The 25,798-nt window shown below is 44.8% G+C and overlaps 2 protein-coding genes across 4 annotated transcripts in view; one reads left to right on the forward strand and one right to left on the reverse strand.

The window, feature by feature from the left end:
* Positions 1 to 2,102, forward strand: part of tph2 (tryptophan hydroxylase 2 (tryptophan 5-monooxygenase)) — a 28,222-nt gene extending 26,120 nt beyond the window's left edge. For both annotated transcript variants that reach the window (XM_056281350.1, XM_056281351.1), the window contains exon 11: positions 1,928 to 2,102. In XM_056281350.1, the coding sequence (XP_056137325.1) occupies positions 1,928 to 2,102 (175 nt within the window). The remainder of the gene's footprint in view (positions 1 to 1,927) is intronic.
* Positions 2,103 to 3,221: 1,119 nt separating this feature from the next.
* si:ch211-218c6.8 (apoptosis facilitator Bcl-2-like protein 14) lies at positions 3,222 to 16,414 on the reverse strand. 2 transcript variants are annotated; one of them, XM_056282547.1, is made up of 7 exons: positions 16,341 to 16,414; positions 11,673 to 11,895; positions 11,312 to 11,431; positions 11,063 to 11,161; positions 10,586 to 10,644; positions 10,163 to 10,444; positions 3,222 to 4,095 (listed from the first exon to the last, which is right to left on the reverse strand). In XM_056282547.1, the coding sequence occupies exons 2-7, from the start codon at positions 11,875 to 11,877 to the stop codon at positions 4,063 to 4,065; spliced, it is 798 nt and encodes a 265-aa protein (XP_056138522.1). In that variant the 5' UTR covers positions 11,878 to 11,895; positions 16,341 to 16,414; the 3' UTR covers positions 3,222 to 4,062. The 2 variants fall into 2 exon arrangements, with proteins under 2 accessions (XP_056138522.1, XP_056138521.1); XM_056282546.1 differs by having other exon boundaries at positions 11,063 to 11,164.
* Between the last annotated feature and the right edge of the window lie 9,384 nt (positions 16,415 to 25,798).

Consider the following 25,798-nt stretch of genomic DNA (forward strand, 5'->3'; position numbering starts at 1 on the left):
CACACCTCACCATTGTCTCACTTCCCTCATACATATCCTGCACCACTCCTACATACTTCTCTGCCACTCCCGACTTCCTCATACAATATCACACCTCCTCTCTTGGCACCCTGTCATATGCTCTCTCTAAATCCACAAAGACACAATGCAACTCCTTCTGGCCTTCTCTATACTTCTCCATCAACATTCTCAAAGCAAACATCACATCTGTGGTGCTCTTTCGTGGCATGAAACCATACTGCTGCTCGCTGATCATCACCTCTCCTCTTAACCTAGCTTCTATTACTCTTTCCCATATCTTCATGCTGTGGCTGATCAACTTTATACCTCTGTAGTTGCTACAGTTCTGCACATCACCCTTATTCTTGAAAATTGGTACCAGTATGCTTCTTCTCCACTCCTCAGGCATCCTCTCACTTTCCAAGATTGTGTTAAACAATCTAGTTAAAAACTCCACTGCCATCTCTCCTAAACATCTCCATGTCTCTACAGGTATGTCATCAGGACCAACCGCCTTTCCACTCTTCATCCTCTTCATAGCTGCTCTCACTTCCTCCTTGGTAACCCACCACACTTCCTGGTTCACTATCCCCACATCATCCAACCTTCTCTCTCTCATTTTCTTCATTCATCAGCTCCTCAAAGTACTCCTTCTACCTTCTCAGCCCACTCTCCTCACTTTTCAGCACATTTCCATCTCTATCCTGGATCGCCCTAACCTACTGCACATCCCTCCCAGCTCGGTCCCTCTGTCTAGCCAATCGGTACAAGTCTTTTTCTCCTTCATTAGTGTCCAACCCGTCATACAACTCACCATATGCCTTTTCCTTTGCCTTTGCCACCTCTCTCTTTGCTTTACGCTGAATCTCCTTGTACACCTGTCTACTTTCTTCATCTCTCTGCCTATCCCACTTCTTCTTTGTCAACCTCTTCCTCTGTATACTTTGCTGTACCTCCTCATTCCACCACCAAGTCTCCTTGTCGTCCTTCCTCTGTCCTGATGACACACCAAGTACCTTCCTAGCTGTCTCCCTCACTATTTCTGCAACCTCTTCCTTCCTTTGCACAGCAGGCATAACATAAGACAAAACGGCAATTAAAAGACAAGTTAAAGCTGGCTGAAAATGAAACTAATATTTCTAGCATCACTTATTAATTTCAATTGTCTTATATTTTCTTTCCACCGAAAACAAAAATTTAAAAGGTAGAATTCAGGTTTTCTTTTTAAAAGAGCTCCCTCGGTTAAGTGTTTTTCAGCCATTTTTTTCCTGATACTCGTGATTTCATCAGATATCATTTACATATAGTCAATCAGATCAAATCATTAAAACATGAAACCCTGCCCACCCTTTACCACCAACTCATGCTTGTACTTGTCACTCAAAGGTCAGCTCATATATTAATATGATGACTAGACCGCCCCCCTCATAGTTCTGCAGACAACTGAGAACAGTTATGGATAAACGTTTCCAAACAGCAACAGAAAAAGTTAGCTGAATGTTTTATTATGACTGTTTTTAGACATTGAACACAAACAGTTAAACTGGATTTCTGAATTCACCTGACTTAAAAGCAACATAGATGATTCAGAGGCACATAAGTGGAAGAGAGGTTAAAAAGGTGGGCTTTTAGGTCTGATTTAAAACCAGAGTATGGTAACCGTCCTCGGGGAGGTGGGCAGGTTTGTTCCACCAACTTAGGGTGGCTACATAGAAAGCCCTGTCACCAGAGAGCTTCACGTGCCTCCGCAAATAAATGAATAAAAGAATGAATGAATGAATGGCTGAATGAATGAATGAATGAATGAATGAACGAATGAATGAATGAATCAGCCTCAGAGACTGGCTTTGTGATGAGCCTTGGTCTGACAGCAACCCTGGATGCTGCTCTTTATATCTCATCAATACTGACCCTCTGATCCTGGCAGGGAGTTTGCCAAGATGATAAAGAGGCCCTTCTCCGTGTACTATAACCCTTACACCCAGAGCATCGACCTGCTGAAAGACACGAGAAGCATCGAAAACGTAGTCCAGGACCTCCGAAGCGACCTCACCACCGTGTGCGATGCCCTGGGCAAGATGAACACGTACCTGGGCATATGAAGTTGTCTGTGGCTCAGCGTACAGTGTGCTTTCCGTGGCGGCTCTAACAGAAGTTGTCATCGCAGCTGTGTCCATTTGCTTTTCTGAGCTAACTGCACGCAAACAAGAAAAACAAGAGAAAAAAAATTAAGTGCTGATTAACCATCATAACGTTAAAAATCACAAGACTATTTTCGCATGAAAAAAGATGACAGTCGACAAAACACTAGCTTTTCTTTACTCATTTGAAAATCTATCACTGTATTTCACTCTATGGTGCAATATTGTTAAAGCAAAGTTTCATGTATTATGCAAATCGCAAAGGTCTAATACTTGTTTTTTTCATTGAGGAGCTATTGCAGGAATCATCATATACACCAACTTACATGTACATGTTGAAGAGAGGCCACTTCCCAATGGTGAAACGTCAATAATAACACATATTACCCTCCATCGGTTTGGTTTTGTGTATCAGATTGACCCGGTGAAATGGCAGATAATCACACCAGTAGAAAACACAAAGCAGAGCCGTGTCCAGTTAGACGTCCGCCAGCTAAATCTGCTCCGATGAGGCTTTACCAAGACAGGCTTGAGTTACTGCTTCCACAAGGCTCCTGCAGGTTTCATAGTGTGCCCTGTATAGAACCATATTGATCAGCATTGAGTCTCCCTGCCTGGTCTTTTTTCCCCCCAAATTTACCATATACCATATTACCAAAGGGCCCACATGCCTTACATCACTATGGTTTGTAAAAAATCAAGGATCTTATGGCTTAATTATTTAAAAATCAGTCAAAATGTACGACTTTGGCTATTTACTATACAGACACTAATGTAAATATGTGTATCTAATCGCACCCCATTACTATGCATTGAAAGTTATTGTGTGTATTTGGTGTGAAATACATTTCCTTTGTTTCTCTTTTTGGCTGTCACATCATTCATGTATGACGACCAGAGAAAGAAAATGCCTTAAATATTCCTTCAACAAGAGCTGTCTCTGTCTGTTTATGATGCACGGTTGTGTGAATGGATCGTCGGTCGGTTTGTGTTGGTGTAGCAAAGCAGAAAACCTTCACATGCCGTACAAGTAAAGGACACCAGACATTCAGTGGGATAGAATTGCTTTGGTATTTTCATGTTGTTGTCGTTTTTTGTTTTTTTTATTGCATCAAAACTTCTGCACACATACAAAATTGTTCATAATCAAAAGACAGGATGGAAAAGGCACAACGGTTTATCCACAACATGGTACGTTTCTAAGAAATCAACTCTTTAATATTGTGAATATTTATACAGTAAAATGACATCCCAGCAATGGATTTTTAATAATTGCATTATGTTGGATAAGTATAAAAAATATCACATTGCACTTGAAATGGATTTATTTTTCACATTTGTGACATCACCGGTTTCATATTTGGTTGGACGAGTTCCTCCTCGGAATCAGAAATGCTCTTTCCACCGGGCGTTACCATGCATGCTGGATGGCTGGGTTGTAATGAGATGGACCATTAATCAATAAATAAATGAATAAATTCAGGATTCCGCCATCCGAACCACCCCTGCGTATGAAGCATTCAGTCACATTAACGGCCTGCTGTAATATTAATGCAGTCCATGGCACTCTCGGGGGTGAGAGCGACAAGAGACGAGGTCCTTTCTATCAGCTTTGAAGGACACAATATAGAATATCGAACCTCATTCATCTTCGTAGGGGAACTGAATTTTTGCAACAGCAAGCAGTTTCAAAACACCGCAAATGGTTACAAGAGGAGGTGGCGTGCATGGGAATAAGTACTTTTGGGAGAGATCTCATTTTCAAGTGTTTTCCAGAGATGTGAGTTTCCTGAGGTGATGTCATCCAGTCAAGTCATGTCTGCACCATGGACAAATAAGATGCATGTTAACACCGGTTAGAAATGCAGAACTTTACAAGTGGTCTGTTGATGTCTGGGTCAGCAGAGAGCCAGGCACAATGTCAGTCGACGTCCTCGCTGTCAAATGCTTTTTCCTAGATGGGACACAAGACAGCAAACTCAGGAACGTTGTCAAAATCACTCAAGTGTTTTAGACTACAGGCTGGAAAAAATTCCCATCTGTTTATCAAGAATTTATTAAGTATTCATGTAGACTGTGACTGGACAGCTTTTTCTCTTCTGGCCATTTGAGAAAGGACCTTGTTTGGGGTTACAGTTCTAACCCATTTAAAATGTAGAGGTTATTTTGTGCAGCTATTTTGTGCGGTTATGAATAGAATTTGACCAATACTGATATTCACACCGCTCATCAGTTCGATGCTTTACTGATAGATATTATCTCCTCCTTTGGATTATTTTGCAAGAAAAAAAAAGACAATTTACTAAAAATAGAATCAATATTAGTTTATTATTCTTTAGCTGCTAGTGCACAGGGACTTTGGGCTTGGGACTGTTGGTAGATGGAGGAGGGGTGGTCTGGATCATGGTGGTTGCAGCCTCAGCCTGACAATCGACAAAAAATTGCTGGACTTTTAAACTATATCAATGCTAAAGAATGAGCTAAACAGTAACCTTTCATTTATTGGCTTGTTCGTGATAATTTATTTACTTAACAGACCGTTATTTACCGCTGTGGTATGGCGTACCTGCAGTGGACAAGGGTGATGGGACCACAAGCGATGGACTGCGAGCATAGCAGTTAAAAAATGCACATTTGTTGCAGGTTTGTTATGCTTGGTCAACGGATGTCTGGCTAAATCCCTGACTTGCAAGGGTTTTATTTAATTTGTAACAATGAGCATTGTGACAGTCAACTTAAGTGTAACATTTTAGAGCATTTTAGTTTTCTCCGGCATGATGATACGAAAATCTCTAAGTTGTGTGTAAGAGCACAGCCCCGTCGCTCGCTCAAATACAGGAGCCGAGACAAAGAGTGAGAGAGAGAGGAAACATTATGATTGTGACGTTTCCATAAATTCCTTGAAAACCATTTCACTAGCAAGGACCATGCCACAACGATGTGAGTTTACAGGTTCATTAATGAGGAGAGAAAGTATTGGATGATAGGGATGAATGATAGAAGTGAGGGTGAGGATGGATGTGGAGGTTGTCTGATTAGACTGGTTTAGGACATCTTGATATACCATGGCTGGAGAGAAATAGACTCAGGGTGGGGGTTCCGTCTGAGGAGATGGTTTCTAGAGCCGACTATGTACCCCCAAAAAGTCAGCTTAAATGGAGCTGAGGTAAGCATCAGCCTGACAGAGATCATTGAGATTATTGCAGATGTAAGAGCGATATGCATGAGATGACCAGCGACCGAGAACTTGAATTGTTTGATCTGAGATGAGGCTGCTGTAGAAGCCGCTCTGATGCAGAAGGACTTGATAGAACAGTGCTCTGGAGATATGACAGAGATGCAAAGAATTTGTCACAAATGCTCATTAAACCAGAATCTGGTAACCATTTTCCTGGTTTCAGTAAGAAAGTGGGTCTTGAGGTGAGGCATTTGCAGCATGCCTGGAATGAACATAGATAGCGGCTTGTATGGGCTGTGAGATAGGAGTCTATCAGATTATGTAGATGGGAAATGAAGCTCCTAATTGGTCAGTTTTACTTCTCTGGACTGTGAATATGAGACTCGGTAGTGAGAATAGTGATGTATGACAGAATGGGATGACGAGGTGAAGGAGTGAATTCAGAGCACCATGGGAAGCCAAAAATGGCCAGCAAGAACATGGATTCTAAGGTCTGAGGGAGATGAGTAGCAGAGCATGAAAGGATGCAGAGGCTGAGAAGATCAGATGTGAGCAGCAAGTGTTTTGCAGAGAGGGCAGATACTTGTTTTTGCAAGCCTTTCAGAAGCATGGACACATGGGAGTATGCGATAGGAGGACAGTGGTTGCCAGTGACCATAAAAAAAACGTTGATTCCCAACAAGTAAGTCTGGATGGTGGAGGAGCGTATTTTTTTTAGAGTGGAATGAGCATGGGTGATAAAGAGGCATATAGACATAATGTCTAGTGAGGGAAAGGACAGTTGGTAGGTGGGGTGAGATATGCCTTGAAACAGTTCCAGCCAGTTAGGCAGGCTGACAGTGTGCGTGGGGCAAGGTTGTTAAAGATGTCTTCTTGTGAAGCAATTAAAAGGTTTGCCAACTGTGGAGCCATTTGAATATGGTGGCTGAAAACAGTGCGATTAGTATGGGATAGATGTCCGATTCTGGGGCCAAGAATCTGAATTTGAAAAAAAAAGCCACTTTATTCAACATTGTATTCTTACAACGAATTGTATTCTTACAAAGAATTTGTTCTCTGCATTTAACCCATCATATTGTATAGAAACAGTTGGCAGCTGCAGCACCCAGGGACCAACTCCAGTCCTTTTTTCCATTGCCTTGCTCAGGGGCACAGACAGGAGTATTAACCCCAACATGCATGTGTTTTTGATTGTGGGAGGAAACCGGAGCGCCCGGAGGAAACCCACACAGAACATGCAAACTCCACACAGAAAGAACCCAGGACCTTCTTGCTGTGAGGCAACAGTGCCAACGACTAGGCCACTGTGCCACCCATAGCATAATTTCTGGAAGGAGAAGCGAGACAATGAATCAACAATGCAGTTGTGCTGCTGGGGAACATGAGCTGCACAAAGGAGGAATTGGTGTTGGGTGGAGATTAATATGAGTCTGTGTAGGAACTGCATTATTTCTGGAGAAAGAGATCGACCTTTGTTTATGATCTCTACTACTGCAGTGTTGTCTGAGTGGATGAGTACAGACTTCCTAGACCATTTGTGCCCCCAAAAATGGCAGCTATTATGACGGGGTACGGCTCATGGAGTGTGGACAAGGGGGAAACAGACTGTGGGTCAAGAGAAATGAACTCAGGGTCACTTGGAAGTGAACCATCTCTGCCATAGTAACTGCCGAAGCCTATGGGAGGAGCTGGATTGGTATAAAGTTGAATGTTGTCAGGTTTAGTTACATAATCATTGTAGAAAAAAGAGCGCCATTCCAGGAAGACAAGAATTGTTGCCAGAGACGTATTTCCATTTTGTGTGCATCATCTAGTGTGACTCTATGGAGAGAGAGGATGGCTGCTACTTTTGCTAGAAGGTTGGATAGGAAGGGTTTCCTTGGGGGGTTATGCATATAGCATAGTAAAGGTGGCCCAGAAGGGTTAGCAGTTGCCGCTTTGTGTATCTGTCTGTGAGCAGAAAGTTTGACAGAAGCAGTGTGATGTGCTGTATTTTCTCAGGGGACAGATATGCCTGGAAGGAGATAGAGTTCAGGGAGATGCCTAAAAACTCTATGGAGTTGTGAGGCCCTGAGGTTTTCTCTTTGGAAAGTGGAATGCCGAGTTCTGAGAAGGTTTTGGTAAGAGTAGAAAGCCCAAGGCATGGAGGTGAGGATGGAGGGGTGACTACGAGCAAATCATGTGTGAACCCATTTATGAGAAAGTTGACAAACTCTCTATTGGGGTGATTTTGTAGAGCGGTGTCTAGGGCCTTTAACTTGACGGGGGTACCAAAGTTCTTTGCTTGTCAGTCCACTGGTGTGATTGGATTGTGGGGGCAGTTATTTCTTGCATGGGCACTGCCACAGAAAGAGTAGGTGTGCAAGAGTCTGCAGTTGGAGAGGGAGCAGCCCAGATCATTAAAGTTGTTGCATACCTTCCTACCTCTCTGTTAGAGGATTGGCTGTCCCTGTTTGTCAATGTTCTTGGGGATGAGAACATTAACCATGGGGCGGTATGTCGATGAGCTTAGGGATGATGGGAGGAGGTGGTGCTGCAGGAGATAAGCAGCTAAATACCAGGGTATTTCGCGAGGAGGAGGGGCGTGAACGAAGGTGTGCGATGACCATGCATGCTGCGGCTGGATGTGAGGGGGCACCACATGGCTCACAGGAGAGTGATGTACGAGCTGGGAAAATGCAGCAGTAAATTTCTGAATCTAAAGCGCCCCAGTAAGTCCCCTGGCTTAACCACTGTAAACGCTCTGCTGCCTGGGTAGAGAAAAGGACATGATGGCTATAAAAGCTTGTCCAGGATACATACCCACATCCGGCTTCCCAGCCGCAGACACGGCCAACTGTGTCTATAGGGATACCGAACCAAGTCGGAGGTAGCACTGGGATTCGAACTGGCGATCCCTGTGTTGGTAGGCAATGGAATAGACCACTACGCTACCCGGACTCCCCCACAGGAGTGAGGTGTTTTGACCAGGAATGAACTGAATGACTAAGCTGCATTAAGCCTTGGCTAGTCTGCAGTTCTCTGGGCTGGCTGACATTGGTAAGGGACAGCTGAAGGAGCTGGTCAAGATCTAGTTACCAGAGAGGATTTGCTGCGTAAAGCTGGAGGGACAGGAGAAGGGCGATTGATTGATGAAGCTGGCTGGCCATGGGGGTAGTATTGTTGTGGCTAGGGTGAAAAGATTGTTACATGTAGAAAAAAACATTTGGGTGTTGGGGAGGGAGGGGAAAAAGGATAGACCAGTAGGAAATGGAGGAGGAGGAAGCTGAGATGATCTAGCTTGATTCATCTGAGATGTGGCCCCTGGGGTCGCTGGGTGAGGCTCTTGGATTTCTGTGTTGGCTGTTAGGGAAGTATTAGAAGTACAGGGGCCGTGTTGCTGTATACGGCTGAAGGAAGGGTAGAGAAATGGATGATGGGATGAAAGGATGTATGTGTATGGGGATTTTGTGAAGCCTGCGAACACAGAGATGAAAAGAAAGATGTGATGAGCTGAGAGAAATCAGACACAGAGGGAGCAGGCACAGGGGGAAATATAACCTGGCTCCCACTGGGGGGGGGGGGGGGTTGATGGTACAGGCTGTGGCCATGGAGGAGGAGGCGCCATGACATCACAAGTGATGATCCTGGAGGTGGGTAGCTCAGGTGTGGGTGCCCGAAGTGCGGGAGGCTTGGAGTTTATTGTGGTTGGAGTGTTGGTGGATTGCAAGTAAAGTTGAAAAAACCTAGATTTATTGTCGAAGCGACTGAAGGGAATGCCTTTCCTCTTAAGGGCGCGCTGAAGGCGAGCGATGGTCCAGTCTCTGATGTTTGTTTTGAGACTTAGATGTGGAGATGGCCAATGCCATGGAGGCATGCCTTGAGAACCCTGAGGAGGGCTATCAGGAGTTGGTTGTGAGGGAGGCCACTAATGAGAAGAGCGATCAAACTGGTTTTCATGTCTATGTCTGTCGCAACCACGGGTTCTGGGCCTCGTGGACGAAGGAGAGAAAGCCTAGGATAGGGTCAGAGTTGGAGAGATCTTGTTAGATGGGCTTAGATGGGGGGGCCCACAAGGCTGAGGAATGGGTATTGTAGAGCGCAAGCTGCTTTGGTGAGAAGATTAGCTATAGTCTGACTGCTGTGAGAATAACATGACTGGAGAGGAATCGCCGTTGAGTAGATCGTCGCCTGTATCGGATGGATTGATTTGCAGTTCGGGATCCGTGGTGAGTTGGTTTTTGTTTTATTTGCTGAGGTAGTGTTAGTCTGTTTTGAATCAATGTGATCGAGCACAGGCACAAAGCACGGTCCATCATCGAGATAATGGAGACAAACAGTGCTGGATGGGTAAACCAGATATAAGTAGGCTTGCCAGGCGATTAGCGGAGTGGTTTAGGTGTGGCCCTGCTTCCGAACTTAACAAGTTAACTTCATATTTGATGTTATGGAATTCTCACTCCCTAATTTCTCCAGTGCTAATAGCACAACGGGTAACGCCGGATCTTTTCAATACTCCAGTTTTACTCATTTAGAATCAGATTCCATGTAGAGCCGTGTTTCGGGGGGCATTCCACTGCCTTTATTTACATTTTCAGCCCCATAGATTTTCATTTAGGGGCTGCCCAATACAACCATAACCTTCTATGCTGGCCAGAGAGCAGCCCCAACGAGACTATTAAGGGTTAACTTGAGTGCCTTGCTCAAAGGCAGCTCATGGCTAATAGCTGAGGTTGGGAGACACATTACTGAATCAATCACATCTCTTGAAGTGGAACTTGAACCGTTGACCTTCCTGTAAAAACGTTTGCTTCTTTTACTGCTCATCCCTCTCCTACTTTCCCCATTTCTGGTGCCAACTCACCCAGCCCCCATGCTGCTGCACCCAGATAGAGTGGTGCTGGCGGATGTATTGCTCCCCAAAGGCCAGCACTCGTCTTTTGGGGATGATGTCCACTGACGACAGCCTGCTGGTCACCTCAAAGGCAAAGGCAATCTGCTGCCTGTGGAGCCTGCCCTCGGATCCAGCCGCACGGCCCCCTGAGCTTGGTTTAACCTGGCCCTGGAGGGCGGCGGTCACCTTCTCAAACAGGGTGTAGTTAAAGGCCGTTCGGAGAGTCTGTTGGAGGACCTTGTTCTGTGCAATCTGAAATGAAGGGAAGAGAAGGACAGGTGTGTGTGGCGAGATCATAATAGGGGAATAAGCGAACACTAAGGTGATTTATGAGGTGTTTCCTTGTATATATTTGAGATACACACGCACTCACAACCACCCACACAAACACACCTGCTTATCAAGGTCATCCCCAGACTTTTTCAGTAACTCCACCAGTTTCTCAATGACATCTGAAGCAAAACAAAAGAAATTATATCGAATGGCGAAGCAGAAATAGTACATATATATAGTAGATATAGTATAGTGTAGATCTTCTGTAAAGGTTTGAGTGATTGATTTTTACTGAGACAACATTAACAGTTATGAGACAGAACAAACAATATCTTTATCTATTACATATATCGACCCCTTTATTATTTAATATATTACATGTGAAGAATTTATTTCCAAAATGTTAATATAAACCATGAGCGGGTCATCTAAAATATTACTGTGGCGCATGTTAAGGTCTACAAACGACCGATAACTGGAGTATTAGAGTCACATTCAAGCCAGCAGCCATCTTGACAGGGTTAAACTCTTCTACCAGTAAAGAATCCATTTTCATGCTGGGAGAACCCAAGACACAAACCTGGAGGCAATACCCACCTTTATGGCCCTCCACACTGTCCGCCTCCAGGTCTGCTTCTAGGATTTTCGATGAGGTTGCGATCTGAACCAGCCTGTCTGCTACGCCACTCAGGGCACCTGCTAAAGTCACATTAACAGATGTACAGATGCACACATACACACAAATACTAACTAATATTTCTGTTCATAGTTTAAAGGGCTGCCTGTTTTAAAGCAGTCACTGTTGGTCTCTCCCGCCGGAAGGAAGGCGTGAGAGAGGATGCTCACTGTGGTGCACCGGTGGTCCGTCTGCATCCCTGCCTTCAAGGGCCTGAGCAAACCCTTGTGCTTCAAAAAATCCTCGTCTGTCCCAGGCAAATGATCCGTCCGCCTCGCCCTGAACAACAACTATCAGAATACCAACAGGTATTGATGAGAAAGGACGCACACCCACCCAAACTAACACATCCAGAATGCTCAGTATCTGCCACATCTTCACAACTTGCCACAAGTGATCCATACTTAATATAGTCATGTATTTTTATTATTTGAAAACATTTCACACGTGCTTCAGGAGCCAGTTTAGAAAGACAATTTTAGAGACAATTTCAACTGCTGTTCTGCATATTTAAAGTAAAATATCACCCACTTCTGTCAAATCTTTTGAGGCTTCTGTTCATCTGAGAAATGCCTGAGCCCAGCATGTCAGGGTTTTGGTTCACAGGTCCTTGAGCTTCAATCTTACTGCCCCCGCTGAAATGGAGTGGCCTCTGCCGGGTCCTCTTTTGACAGTAGGCCAGGAGAAGCTGAAACTCCTCGCTCTCAGCAGAACCGTCACCTCCTTGCCTCTCCATCTCAACAGCTGGGGCACCCTGCAGAACAGAACAGAACAGATTTTTTTTTTTTTAGTCACGACAAGAACTGTTTTGCACAGAGGAGACAGCAGTGTGCGAAAAGCTGATGGTGGTTATGCACAAACCATCATCATTCATTAAGTGAGTTGGGGACATTCATGGGACACAGTGCTGATAGTTTCCCTTCATTTACTTGCTGAACTTGTCCCATCATGAACTTGACAAGCATGGCCAGAAAAAAGACTGTGCTGGCTAGACTGATGTGCACCTCCACTAAAATATAGCCATCCATTAATCTCCATATAGGCTTGCCTACAACATAGCCATTACACAGTATAAAAAGGGCTTTAGTCATTGTACAGTCCATTTGATTATTTTAAATGCCACAGTGCAATCATTCTTAACATAGGCTTATCAAATAAAACAAAACAGGCCTACAAAGGAATAGATAACGGCTAGGCAAGGCTAGTTGTTATCTATCTAGTAGTAATCTACACAACATTCCCCCAAATGACATTTACATGAAACTTTATTGGGACACAGCCTACCCGTGCAAGTTGACAGCTTAAAAGGCAAGATGGCGTGACTTGGCCTTAAATGATTCAATTATTTCATTAGACCCCAAAGTCTCTGTAAGTTCCCTTTCAAACGCCACCAACGACAGGCTTCCTGTGAGTATGGTTGCTCTGCTGCTGGATTTCTCCTGTTGAGGACCGGCACTCCACGGAACAACTCATAACAGGCAATGTGGCCAAAACACGAAGTCAACTGTTCATGTTGGGGAATTCATCTTCATCACACGAGTCTAAGACTTCAATTAGGGATGGGTACGAGTGACCTCCATTCACCTTTCATTTGAGCAGCTGCCCAAATAGTTAGTTCAGGCCATTCCACTCCAAGTCCATAATGCTTGCTTGGAGCCCGTAGTATTTCCATCTTTTCAAATGAGTCTGGCGCAGGCAGCAGGGAGGCAGCAATCTTCATTATTCCGTAGGAGTCGCACTGAATACGGTTGGTAAGCTCCATAAGCTGTCCGTCAAGAATCAAAATCCACAATGAATGCAAATCCAAGTCACTCCTAACGGGTGCAGACTTGCCCACGGTGGAGGTCACATGTGAATCGGCAAACCTGGAAGGTTATTTCCTGTTACAAGCGCCCGCAACATCCCAGTTCTGCACATCATTTGTCTTCATCACGTCATCAGTAAACCCGATGATTCTCTCAAAGTCCCCACCCGGGTTATTCCTACATGTAGTAAAGGCTTCTTTGAGGCTCTTAATCACGTGGATGCAGTCAGCCACCGAAGCAGATGGCGACTGTAGACCTTTTGTTGCAAAATTACTGGCACTGAAACACTTAGAAAATGCCACAAGGAGAAAGATGAATCTCCTGGTCTGTATTTTTTTTGCAAGAGATACTCGGCGTCTATTTCAGTCTGGCCAGAGCCTTCTGCAAACTCACTCAGTGTTTCTAATATGACGTCATATAAAGTCAAAACTTGACTGACAGATTCGGATTTTGAACTCCATGTAATATCTGTGGAATGCACAAGGTCAAGACAGAGTCTTTTGGGGTGAAGCTCTTTTTGGATGTGTGGTGTAATTGTTGTGGATTTCTCCCTTATCGAGCAAAGAGTGAGGCAAGTCTTAAAATCAACTTAAGACACAGTGGCTATTAAGTCAATTGACATTTATTCTGCAGAATAGGAGAGCTGTTTCAAGTCATGCATTCAAGCAGCAATGCCTTGCAACTCTCACCCATCAGGATGAGAGAGGCGCATTTATGCCAGTGAGAGAGTGTGTGTGTGTGTGTGTGTGTGTGTGTGTGTGTGTGTGTGTGTGTGTGTATGTGTGTAAGATGGCTGTTAATGAGGTTAACATCTGTTCAGGTAAAGAATGACAGGTTTGCTTGATCACCCTCGACCTCATGACCTTGACTTGGTCATGAGGAGGTCGACGGGAGGAACATGTCTACATGGGAAGGTGTATATCGTGCTGGAGACATAGGCATCTCCACAAAAACATGAGGAGATTGACGGGAACACATGTTCAACACAGTGAAAACATTCAGGGCTATAATACGTGAACTGTTAAACAGATGATAAAAGGAACATTAAAGGTATTTTTCCATTACAGAAGACGTTGTGCGTGTCTGTTGCTCCAAGTCATGAAACGGTGCAGTGAATTTAAAACATCGAAAAAGCGGCCTTTCGAAGCTGTCGAAAACACGAAAATTCAAGTGGTGCGAGTGGCAATGTACATACACTGTTTGGGGGAAAGATATTTTGAGCAGCACTTGCACCCCAGCTTTCCCACTTGATGTGACTGATGCCCCATCAGAACTGAAACCGACACACAATTCAGGGTTCACACGCAGCAGTTCCACTACTTCCAAAATGTTGTTAGTGATGCCAGAGGATGTCATATCTTCTGTTGCAACAAACCCGACAGCTCTCTCTCTCTCTCAGACTGCCATCATGCGTGTACCTCACACAGACCACAAAGTTCCTTCTTTGAGAGTCTTTGTGTCAGTCAACTAAAATTGCATTGTAGGTGTCAGTCTGTGCATGCAATTCTGTTTTGATTTTTCGGAGGAGAAGCGATGCTGCAGTTTCAAAGGAAGTCGTTTTGTATGTCAGGGCTTACTTGGAAGCTCATCAAGGCATTTTTTTTATCTCAGGGTCACATTCACAAATCAGTTCAAACAATTCAAGAGTTTCCTCTGGGACCGCACACATAGTTGCAAAGCCTTGTTTCACACAGGAAAGCAAAACGTCAGTGACAACTTTCACATGTGCCCAGTTTCTTTTGATAAAATCAACGAATTTCTCATGTTATTCTTTTGTGACCTGACGCATGATGTCACCTTTTCCAGCCCTTTTAATGTCCATGAAACCTTTGTGTCTGGCCACAGCAGTAGTATGGGCTTTACTAGCTTTGTGTTTTATACAAAACTGACCAAGATGCCCCCAGTCTCTCAGTCCTGCCTTGCTAACTCTCTGTCCTCCTCGACATCAATGTTAAAGTGGTGGCAAGGTTGGCAAAATACAGCATCCAGTTCAATGCCATACTCTTGCCAGCTGTACCGGCTATATCATTTAGCCGAAAAACCCCTGCTCTTTCCACTGACTGCTTGCGTGACTGGGAAAGAACACAATTTGGGCTGGCATGCAGGTTCATCTACTGGCGAGAGGTCTAGAGTTAGCCATTTCTGCATCCTCTGATCTGATTCTGTCTTCGCAGGTGCCGAGCCGAAAGAGTCGCAATTGTTGGGGGGGGGGGGGGGGTGTGTGATGGAGAAACATCCTCCTCAGCTCTTGCAGGCCTTGTGTGTGACTGGTCATCAATGAGAGGTTTTTTTTTGAAGAAGTTAAACAGAAAGCTCCGTTTCATTTCGATAAACTAGCGGCTAGAGTTTAGACGGGTTTCCTGTTTACCAACATTACTGGGTGCCTGCACAGCCAGGGGGCAAAACCGCTGGCTTTTGAGAGCCACCAAAGCGGTTCAACAATGAAAATGTTCAACATTTTCCACCCGTCCTTTTGGCGGTTTGTGCAGTTTATCGCACAACAACTGTGCGTCATCGCTGCTGTATCTGAGCTCTATCTTGGGTAAAATCTATGCGCTGTAGCTGCTTTCTGCCCCCTAGTTGCGCACGCAACTCTGTGATGACGTTGCACGGAAACCCTCCTATATTCGAGCATTATCTGCAGGCGTTGCATTGTTTACTATTTACACTGCTAGTGTCCCGCGATGCTCGCTGGGGTCACAGGTCAACCAATGGCTACCTGCGCATGTGTGAAATGTTAAAATTTCTAACGCATTTGAGGTGTGGTTTAATCGCGTTTGGCCAAACAACATATCCCAACATGATGAATGAATGGACTGGACTTGGTCCTATATCAAGGCCCTTACAGTAAGCCCTTATACTTTTGTCTTTAACATGACACGTTTTTTTGTTTGTTTTTTTTCATTATCCCCTGCTGTATTGTTTATAATTGGGTTTTTTATTTATTTATTTATTTATATGTTTATTTAAAGCGTTTTGAGCGGCTGTTGCAGCTGGAAAAGCGCCATATAGAATGCAACTTGACTGACTGAACGCAAACAGATGCGGTCCTGTTTTCGACTTCTCCAAAGCGAGCACAGTGTACCACGTGATCTCCGCGTAGCGCTGCACCGAGCACATAGGAAGATATATATACACACGTGTTTCAATCGGCAGGCTTCAAAATGCAACCGATGTCAGTAAACCTAGATTGGGGATCACATTCGATCATTACTTAAAGTGCATAAAATCACAAAGCCCAAGTGTACTTTTTAATGAACACACGGTGTCAGGTAACGATTGACTAGGCTCGTGAAAGCCAGTATTTCTGTTAAGATTTAACGTTATCGTGGTTCATTTGAGATCGGCAAGCCTTACACGTCAAAAGTAGATTGACCGATTTAGGATTACTTACCCTAATCTAAATGTTTAAACGCAGACCGTCCGCTGACGTCCCGCGTACGTTATCCCGGTAACCTTACTTCCCTGTTGGCTTGGCACCAATATGCAAAAACCAAAACTTTACGTCCCGCTCCACACTATGGACCATGGTCTGCTGCCCCCTCTGGGACAAAGATGACATGACACGCCTGTGTACACGCACGGAAGTTCTACTGCAGACTGGGTTTGGTGAACGCTTGTCTATAGACGCGAAGCGCCTCATAAACTTGGCTTCTTACTCACTCAGCCAGTCGCTCTCTCCCCTGCTGCCGACTCCTTTCCATGCAAAAGGAGCCAAAGCCCAGTCCAATAGCAGCTAAATGTCATAATTTGTATATTGTTTGCATGTTAGATGCATTCCCTCGCAAATCAACACGTTACATCATAGATTTAAAAAAAAATGAACGCCAGTGAAAGTTACAGAAACTGACTACTTACATATTTACAAAACAGTCAAATGAACTTTTTACATATTTACAGTAGTCCAACTACTTACACTTAACAACACAGAGCCAAAGTAACGATGTGTATATTAACAGAAAGGAGCCAAATTAACTATTTATGTGTTCCTAATACTGAAATATATATATATAAATAATTTTTTTACCCTCTTTGGATGGGATTTGGTTTGAGATTGTTTGAGTGTGCCCAGTTTTGTTGTTTCTAATGCCTTGTGCATTGTACAGCCTGTGGAAACGAATCTCTAACACGAGCGCGTGGGCCAACAACAGAAGGATCTAGCCAAGCAATGACGCCTAGTAATACAGCCGAGACAGCGACTCGAGTTTAAAGAGTTTGTTTAAAACGAACAATAAGTCAAAATAGCTCTGGCCAGTGGGGATTAGTGATCATGACATTCTTTGCGTCAACGAAAATAAACCCGATGAACGCCGAGTCTGGTGATAAAGAGTCTGGTGAACACTCTTCCTCCGGAAGGAAAAGCCTGGAAGATGCACGTCTCTCCGTGGAGACAGACGCGTCTTGCAGCCATAACAGAAACCCTAAACCCGAATCCGCGCATGCGCGATAACAATTGGCAGGCCCAGTCGATAGGTAACATAATAATAATAATAATAATAATAATAATAATAATAATAATAATAACCATAAACTTTATTTATATCGCACCTTTTTAAACAACGTTACAAGGTGCCTTACACAACAGGATAAAATAATGCACATAGTCAAGATAAAACAACAAAATACAGTACAAATATAGGACATAATGCCAAATCCGCTCCACAGAACAAGGTAAAGCACGGTCAGGATAAAGTCACAAGAGCACAACTAAAACGAAAATAATTAGAGCCGATAAAACATGGATTATGAAGGAAAACAATTAAAATAAGGTGATGAAAGAAAAATACAAAAATATAAAGAATTACATTTTTTTCCAGACACCCAACGCATTTCACAGTGAAGAGGGCAACTCACTTCAACCACCATCAATGTGTAGCACAGCAACCATTTTGCGTCAGAACGCTCACCACACACCAGCTTGAGGTGGACAAGGAGGACTCATTGAGCCAATTACAAGGGTGGGGGGGGGATTAGGTGACCAGATGAATGCAACTTGATTGATTGATTGATTGACTGACTGACTGACTGATGAAGAGATGCACAGTGGCACCAACACTGCACTGGGGCATTGGGATTTGATATTTGTGGGGCTTTTTTTATTCTTTTTTATCAAGACCAGAGGGAAGACTGCTTCCTACTGGCCCACCAACACCACTTCCGGCTTTGTGGTCAGCCTGGCATAAACTGTAAATATAAAGTACCAATTCACCCAGAGTTTCACTTTTACAGTTGTTGTGTATTTACATCTTAAGTTTGTCCCTTTTTAGTTACTGTCATGTCCCCAGCCACGAAACCAGACAACCATAGGCGGAGTTTGACATTCGAGCCAGGGGGGGGGGCAAAAAAAACCCAAAAACTAATTGTAACAGCGGAGACCTGGCCTACCACCCTGGGAACACAGCACGAGCAGATATGGACAAAACAAACATGTTAAATAAACATATGTGTTTATTTTTAAAGCAGATTTGAAATTACATCGTAACAATTTAACAATTCGCCTTCATGAAATCCAACCACGGCACGGCTGTCTGGGAACGCAATAGACACAAGGTGGCGGAGTGCCCCCACGCTTCAAATTTAAACTAAATGCAACAGCCCCGACGTAAATAAAGTCCTAAATCAAAGGGGGCATCTCCAGGAATTAAGGAAATGTTCAGCTTAAGTGGAAAACGATCGCGTTGTACTTCCAAAACATGTTGAGGGGAATTGGGGCAGAGTAGGTTGCTCAGGACGGCCGTGTTTCCCTCCAAGGTCATCTGTGTTACCTAGTTCGGCTCGTGCGTCTGCGGGGTGACCGTCAGGACTGCTAGCAGTTGCTGCTAATCCGGAGCTGCTCCAAGTTTCCTCCAACAGTATCGTTTTGCCTATCGTCATCATCGCTTATTGATGTTTGTGTTGTATCCTTGTTAGATTCCGATGGCTGACCATTTGTGTCGTCTGGAGCTCGACGTTTTAAAAATCTCCTTATGTCCATATTTCCGTGCCGACTAGATAACTACAACGTTATTACCCATGTATGCTAGCTGAGAATCGCTGGTTCGCTTTACGTTAGCGTACGTGTCACTCGTCACATGACCCAGAGCCCTGAACATTTTTTTTCTCCTAAAGCAGTATATGAACTCAGATGTATTACCTAGTACAACAGCCAACAGAGCCACCACCCTGACCTGCAGTAACGGTAACGCTAAGTTATGTTTGTTCTGCGGGAGAAGCAGGAGCTCCTTAGTGAGAATCACTGACTTCTTTTCATCTGACCATTGTGCGTGGTATCTAATAATAGTAATACCTCTTTTTTTAGTAGTGTACATTTTGCAGGTATTAGCATTTGCAAAACAATGCAACATGACATAAATCTCATGTCTTAATGTAACACAATATAAAAGTTATATGACATCAACATTTCTCTATGTATTTGTTTGTGATTTTCTTGTTTGTGTCAGAGCTGCCTCAACACTCACTCGCCTGATGTGAGAGCTCGATGGAATTCCCTCCACCTCATGTTGGAGAGATTCCTGCAGGAATACCCTGCAATCCCAGCAGCCGGCCTGGATCAACGCCTGAGAAAGAATAGGGAGAGGGACAGGTAGAGATAGATAAGAGAGATAGATTCTTGATTCTAAGGAAATTTAGATGTCCAGCTTATACGACACATACAAAACACCAATACACACAAGAGTATAAGAATTTTTAAAAAATCAAGAATATAAGAATAAAAACACAGCAGCAGTGAACTGATAGTCTAGCCACCAGAACTACTAAAGAGAACTGTCACTAATGGAGTATATGCTAATGGTGGTAGTGCAAATGTTAGGTGATTAAAAAGTAAAAACAGTGCACAATAATTATTGTGGATAATATGAAATGCTAATTAAAGATAAATATATAAACAAATACAAATGCAGATTGTGCATAAGGTAAAAAAAACAGTTTGCACATTGGTTTGCTGTGTTGAACAGTTAAACTCCCCTCCTTGCACTGGTTTTTAAAGAGAAAATAGGCAATCAATATTTCCATCCATCCATTATCCGAATCCTGCTCTCAGGGTCACGGGGATATTGGAACCTGTCCCAGCAGTCATTGGGCGGCAGGCGGGGAGACACCCTGGACAGGCCGTTTTGAACTCAGAAAATTTATTCTTTCTCACAGACTTGCTCGGCTGACTGATGAAGATTTCAGGAAGGCAGAGGACTTCATCTATCTGATGAGAGTTCTCTACACCGCCACGCTCTGTGTTTCTACTGAAAAGAACCCTACATGCGGGCAGATCCTGCCAATTCTCCAAGAGCATGTGGTGCATTTTACTGTTGTTGAGGGAGACACAGTGTAATGTCCGTAGACGCCTTGTCTTACTGACATAAGAATAATTCAAGAACGAGCCGACTTCGTAGGTTCTTAACTGCGTAGCTTTTACTAGCGTTCATCCGACATACAACCTTCATAACATGCCCTTCTAACTTCCTGTATACGTCACACGCACTGCACGTACATCCGTGAGTGGGTCAAGTTAAACACGTGACCTTTCATTCATTACATCTCCCCCTCTAAGATGATTTTCTAACCTGTATATCACCCCCCTTTTCACAAAAAAAATAAAAAATCCCCCACAATACACAAGTCCATACGCCTCACAAATCCAGCCGGATTGCTGGCTTGCTCACCCTGCCAGAGCGAGTAACATATGGTGTGGAAGTTGGCAATTCTGCTGCTCGGGACTCATCCGTGTTTCCATTCTCCCCTGGAGTGACATGGTCAGGATCCCTGCTGACAAAGGTGAGTGTTTTGGGTGTGGCCAACAGGTGGCGCCTGTTCCTTCTGTAATGTTCACCTTGAGCTGTCTCCACTATGTAGGATCTGGGAGTGGAGCTCTGACTGTGAACTACTGCTGGCATTGTCCATGTTTTCTGTCCATCAGGTTTGGTGAGTACTGCGTCACCCGAGTTCAGTGGGCGCAGTGTCCGCACGCCGTTCCTGCGGTTGTAGTAGAAAGCCTGCCTCGATTTGGCTGCGGCGTCAGCGGTTTTGATCAGTTCCTCTTTAGGCCAGGCCGGTTTCAGGTTATGCTGCAATGTGGGTAAGGTGGTTCTGAGTCTCCTACCCATGAGCAATTCCGCTGGACTGGCTCCAGTGGAAGAAGAGGGTGTAGCTCTGTATGTCAACAGGGCGAGGAGAGGGTCTTCCTGCCTTAATATGCTTTTGGCTATCTGAACAGCCCTCTCTGCCTGTCCATTACTCTGGGGGTAGTGTGGGCTTGAAGTCACATGGATGAAATCATAGTCCTCACTGAACCTCCTCATCTCTTCTGAAACTAGCTGTGGCCCATTATCGCTAACTACAATTTCAGGGATACCAAAACGTGCAAATGTAGCCTTCAGCCTAGCTACAACCTGACTGCTAGTAGTTGTTGGTAGATTTAGGATCTCCAAAAACCTGGAATAATAGTCAGACACTATCAAGTAGTTTTGCTTTTTGTACTCACACAGGTCTATGCCAACTTTCTGCCATGGTCTGGATGGAAGCTCACTTGACATTAAAGGCTCTTTTCTCTGTGTGTTCTTGTGTTCTCTGCAGAATTGACATTGCTGTATCTTTGTTGTAATGTGCTCTGTCATTTTGGGCCACCACACTGACTGGCTAGCTCTCTCTCTGCACTTAACTATCCCCTGGTGCCCGTCGTGTATTCTGTCTAAGATCACCTCCCTCATCTCTGTGGGAATGACGATACGACTGCCTCTGATGACTATAACCATCTACCTCAGATAACTCCCCTCTCACCTGATAAAAGTCTCTGACTGTCTCCGGCACTTTATCGACATACTCAGGCCAGCCGTGTCTGATGAAGCCCAACACTGTCTGGAGCTGCAGATCCCCATCCGTGCTCTGTTTTATCTCCTGCATCCTTTGAGGTGTGGCAGGCACCTGGCACACGATGGCATCAATGTGCGCTGCAACATCATCATGAGAAGCACCATCTCCGTAGCACTGCTCTGGGCCTCTGGAGAGTGCGTCAGCCACAGCTAAAGTTTTGCCTGGTGCGTATTCAGCCACTGCATTGAAACGCATCAGCCTCATTAACAGTCTCTGGCACCTAATGGGCACATTATCCAAGTCTTTGCTGTTCATGAGAGGCACTAGTGGTTTATGATCGGTGACAAGTCTGAAATTGTCAAGCCCAAACAAGTACTTCTCGAACCTTTCACATGCCCAGACGCTGGCTAAGCACTCTTTCTCGATCTGTGCGTACCTTGTCTCTGCGTCACTCAGCCGTCGGGAGCAGTAGGCCACGGGCTTCCAGTGTTCCCCGTGCTGCTGGAGCAGAACGCCTCCCAGCCCGTAGCTGCTGGCATCTGCTGACACCACCGTAGCCTTAGTGACGTCATAAAAGGTGAGTACCGGGGCGGTGGCGAGTGCTGCTTTAAGGTCTTGGAATGCTGTGTTCTGTGCAGGTCCCCACAGCCACTCTGTCGTTGCTTTAAGCAGTCCATAAAGCGGCTGACCTACAGTGGACAGCTCTGGGACGTATTTTGCCAAATAGTTCACCATCCCGAGGAACCTCTTGAGTTCCGTCACGTTCTGGGGCTGAGGAAAGTTCTCTATTCCGGCCACTTTGTCCGGGTCAGGTCTGATGCCTGCCTCGTTGATGATATGACCAAGGAAGCGGACTTGTTTCTGTTTGAACTTGCATTTCGCTTGGTTCAGTTTGAGACCTGCTGTTTCAATGACCCCCAGCGCCTCTGCTAGGCGCCGGTCATGGATTTCCTCAGTCTCTCCATGTATAAGGATGTCATCCATGTACACCTCTGTGCCCTCTAGCCCGGTCAGAGTTTCCGCCATCTTTCTCTGGAAAATCTCTGGAGCACTCGTTATACCAAATGGAAGGCGGCAGAAAGCATACCTCCCAAATGGGGTGATGAAAGTGGTGAGCCCCCTGCTGTCTTCATGCAAGGGGATCTGGTAAAACCCACTTGCTGCATCCAACGTTGTGAAGAACTTTGACCCTGCGAGCCTTGGCATTATTTCCTCCATAGTGGGCAGCACGTATTTCTCACGTTTCACCGCTCGATTCAGCCTCCTGAGGTCAGCGCAGCAGCGAACCTCTTTCTTGTTCGGTTTCAGCACCGGCACCATAGCGGCGCACCATTCTGTGGGCTGAGTCACTTTTTCAATAATGCCCTCATTTTCCATGCGCTGCAGTTCTTTCTTAACCAGTGGTACAAGTGGCAGCGGTATCCGTCTGGCTGTATGCACCGCGTATGGCTGGGCACCCTCCACCAGAGCTATTTTCACTGGGTCTGTTTTCAGCAGTCCACTTGAACCGAAAACTCCACTGACCTCATTCATCCGCTTCACTAGACCCATCTCCACTGCCTCTGGACGACTCAGCAGACAGCTGCCTCTCCCCTTGATCACATACACTGGAAAGGAGTATTGTTTCTCCTTGTAGTTGGTTGTGGCTTGAAACTGTCCTATGCAGCTGATGTTTCCACCTGGGCTTATGAAGCATGTGTCAGGAGGTCCCAGTTTTATGTTTGGCTTCAGCTTTTTAAATGTCCCTTGGTTGATAACAGTAGCGTCAGCCCCCGTGTCAATTTTAAAGGTTATTGGTACATCACTTATTGTTAAACTAACAGTCCAATCTTCCTGACTGCTCTCTTTGCCAACTTCTCCCAGAAAGTACAGCTGTTTAACCTCTTCAGTGACTTCTCTCACCGCTTTAGAGTGACATACACGCTCCCAATGTCCCTTTTTATGACACTTGTTGCACTTACTGTTCGTTGCCGGACACTTCCGCTCATCGGTGTGCTGCGTCTTGCCGCACCTCCCGCATTCGTCTACTTTGTTGGTTGCCGGACTGCCGCCACCATGACGCTGTCCGCCCTTTTTGTTTTGGCGTTCGTCCCGCCATCGGACAACATTGACGTTAGCCAGCAGGGCCTCTGGTTGGTTAGCTTGGAGGCTGAGCTGCTTTGTTATTGCCTCCGCCTGGCGCACTTGTTCAATGACTTTCACCAGAGTAAGGTCCGCTGTGAGCTGGAACTGACGGGAGAGCACCTTATCTTTTATGCCCACTACCAGACGATCTCTGATATGTTCATCCCTCTTGTCCCCAAACTCACAGTGTTCAGACAGCTCATACAATGTCCGGATGTACATCTCCGCTGTCTCTCCTGGCTGCTGGCTACGTTGATAGAAGCACGCCCTCTCATGTATGATGTTACGGCGGGGAATAAAGTAGTCGTCGAACCTTTTCAGTACGATATCATAGTCCACTTTATCACCCTCCGCCGCGAAGTCAAACGAGCTGAATATCTTTTCAGCCTCGCTGCCCATTGCATAAATCAGCGAACTCACTTGAATCTCCCCGTCGTCTTTATCCAGCTTTGTCGCGAGCCTGAAGCGCGAAAACCGTTGTCTCCACTCCGGCCATTCAACGGGGCAGTCAAACTTGAATTCACTCGGCGGATTAAACTTCGGCATGACCGCTCGTGTTCAGATACACAGACTATTCTGACACCATGTAATGTCCGTAGACGCCTTGTCTTACTGACATAAGAATAATTCAAGAACGAGCCGACTTCGTAGGTTCTTAACTGCGTAGCTTTTACTAGCGTTCATCCGACATACAACCTTCATAACATGCCCTTCTAACTTCCTGTATACGTCACACGCACTGCACGTACATCCGTGAGTGGGTCAAGTTAAACACGTGACCTTTCATTCATTACACACAGTATTTATATCCAACCTTAAGAAGCAAGTTTGGGCAAACCTGTCCAAGCGGTACCAGATAAATGACTGAGATGGCTATAAAAAGGGAATGGAGAATATATGAAATGGTTCTTTTCCTGTGACTTCATCATATGTTTAAATAATATTAATGTTTTGCGGTGTAATGAAATCAGGAACTTTCTTGAAGTGGCCACTGCATTAGACCCATGCTTCAAACAAAAGATGGGCAACAGTGCCACTGTCTAGGACCGAATCAAGGGAAAGCTGACTGACTCTGAGCAGGTGACATAATGTCATTCATGCATGGCAAGGCTCCATGACAGTGCACACATACTATATATTGTCTCCTCTTAAGTCATTAAAATGTTTGACCTGAATGCCAATTATGTTCTCTGTAATCAACAGAGGATGATCATGGAAAAGACTGTGGTGTCACAATGCGGTCCGAGAAAAGGCATGGGAATGAGGAAGGAGTGGAGAGTGAGAAGGAAGAGGAGAATGTAAGTATGTGATTGCTGAAATTATAACTGATAGGTTCTTGATCTTAATTATGACCTACACCTTTTAATGGATGTATTCAGTTTTTTTGTGTTTTTTTTTGGGTGATAAGCCTGTTCTTTGTTTGTCTTTTAGCAGCCACCTCCATGCAAACGTTCCAGAAAGTTTCCACTGGAGAAGCTTTTTGCTGATGAGGATGAACAAAAGATGTCGTCACAGCAGAGGTCCATGTCCATCCAGGAACAGGCAGAGAAGGAGTTGCAGATGTATCAGGATTCGCCATCAACCGTTACATCTGATAACCATGCTGCCTGGTGGTAGAACCAGCGAATGACTTATCCTTTACTGCCAGACATGGCCTTTTCATATTTATGTGTCCAGGCCTCCTCTACACCTAGTGAACGGGTGTTCTCCACTGCAGGAGACACAATCTGTGCTGAGCGCTCGCGTATACAGCCTGAGAAGGCAGACATGCTCATTTTTCTAAACAAGAACTGTTTCCAATTTAAGGAGTTTAATACCTGGTAGTCCAGACCAGGGTGTGACTGTGTCTTTATTTCTTCATCTTCATGTATGAAGACAGTTGTTGTAAATGTAAATATAAGAATGAGACATTCACATGAATGA

This window comes from Lampris incognitus, chromosome 6, assembly GCF_029633865.1.
Source record: "Lampris incognitus isolate fLamInc1 chromosome 6, fLamInc1.hap2, whole genome shotgun sequence".
In the NCBI taxonomy this organism is placed as follows: domain Eukaryota; kingdom Metazoa; phylum Chordata; class Actinopteri; order Lampriformes; family Lampridae; genus Lampris; species Lampris incognitus.